The 1,705-nt window shown below is 37.8% G+C and overlaps 1 protein-coding gene across 1 annotated transcript in view; it reads left to right on the top strand.

Moving 5' to 3' along the window:
* The first annotated feature begins 1,591 nt into the window (after nt 1–1,591).
* The window catches only part of LOC104496105 (dual specificity tyrosine-phosphorylation-regulated kinase 2-like), a 2,404-nt gene continuing 2,290 nt past the window's right edge, over nt 1,592–1,705 (top strand). The window contains 2 exon segments of the mRNA XM_010139183.1: nt 1,592–1,634; nt 1,637–1,703. Of these exon segments, the coding sequence (XP_010137485.1) occupies nt 1,592–1,634; nt 1,637–1,703 (110 nt within the window).

The raw sequence follows: 1,705 nt of genomic DNA, 5'->3' as shown, positions 1-1,705 counted from the left end.
TATAAGATTGATCAGATTTGCTGGTGTGAACCCAAATTGCTCTGCAAATAAACATACACAATGCAGTGATGAAATAAAATGGACCAGTTATTCAACATGAGTAAAAATGGAATCAGATGAGCAATCCTGAGAGCACTTGTTCTTACATCGTGTGAGTTTCAGAGCTGCCCATTTCAGAATACTATCTAAAGGTGAAGCTGGTGTCCAGCTGGCTACTCCTTGGGAAAAAATTACTGAATTTACAAGAACATGCTTCTGCCATATCATGCTGTTACCTTAACAGAAGTACAAAGTATGCTAGAGTCTGTCTAGCTAGTGCATGTCCTATTTTTCTCATTAGGAAGCATTTCTGCAGTTGCAGCACAGATTTCATTGCCTCGTATCACAGCACACAACTGTCATTTTCTGATTTCATTTCAGTGACCTTAAGTGAACAGGGAATGTGTTATTCTTAGCTACCTAGAAAAAATAAGGTTCAGATTAAACGTGCTCTCAACCCTGCCTTGATCATCTGTCTGACAGTATTGGTGAACTTTTGGTTGGTAATTTGGCATAAATATTAAGACTGGTGAATCAGCTGGAGAGACAGCAGGAGAATTCTTCCCACGTTTGTATAAGACCAGGCAGAAGACAAGCTAATTATCCTCTACTTTAGAGCAAATGAGGAATTCTAAGGACTGCTATTTTAGCGGCAAGTATATGCTTGTAAATTTTGTTGTTTCTTCTTAAAAATAACAGCAACAGGTTTTGAGCAATAGTTGTTTTCACACCCCAGTACTTCCAGTGTTTCTTAGCTCGAAAATACTGAATGCTTCTGTTTATTTCCTTGTGAAAACTGTCAAGAAAAAAAAAAAAGTAATTTCTGAAGCCAATTAATCTTTTTTTCCTGTTCCTTTAAAATAAAGTTTCTTGTACATTCTTCAAGGCAAATATTTTATTCCCACTCAAGTCTCCATCAGGCCCCAATTCTCATCTTGGTTTAAAGTTATTGTAAGACTGGTTTGGGAAGGTGCTAAAGGATATGCTTATGCTTCATTGATCTGAATGCTGTGCTTGAATAGTGACTGACTCAATTGCAAGCAGTAAGTGGCATCTCTTGAACTTGGAGGTTCTTTTCCTTTTTGAGCATGTCACAGCATGTACAATTTTAAGCAATAAGGAATCTGGAGCTTTTGTTATTCAGCAAATTTAGGAACTAGTTAAAATCTTGAATTTTTGAGAACAGGTGACTAGAAGAGCCTTAGCCGTGTGAGTTCTAGCAGTCATTATATTGATCTCCATCATCAATAAAAATGCTAGTATGTTCTGTAAATTCTAATGTCCCTCAAGCATTCTTCTTAATGTTACAGGACTGGTGCCTTGAAGATTCTTTGGAGCAACTGTTAGCTTATCAAAGTAGCACATCTGTGATTGCCTTGTTGGGAACATTTTGGAGAGTCATAAAAGCGGCATTTGAGAAACAAGGATCCGGAAAATGTAATGTCATCTAGCAGTGTCACAGTCTGTGTGCTGTATTTTTTTAGATTACCTGACTGCTAAGAAAGTACTTAGTTTTGAGGTGATTTAGGCAGGATGGTGGGTTGCAGAATGAATGGTGAAGTATAGAGTTCATACCTTTCTTGTTAACTGGGTATGTATTTTCGATTTTAGGTTGGAGGCAGTAAGCACACAATGAATGAGCACCTCCATGTTGGAGGCCATGGAC

This window comes from Buceros rhinoceros, unplaced genomic scaffold, assembly GCF_000710305.1.
Source record: "Buceros rhinoceros silvestris isolate BGI_N320 unplaced genomic scaffold, ASM71030v1 scaffold45016, whole genome shotgun sequence".
Taxonomy (NCBI): Eukaryota; Metazoa; Chordata; class Aves; order Bucerotiformes; family Bucerotidae; genus Buceros; species Buceros rhinoceros.
The sequence above is the reverse complement of the archived record's forward strand: the minus strand, read 5'-3'. Positions and strand labels throughout refer to the sequence as shown.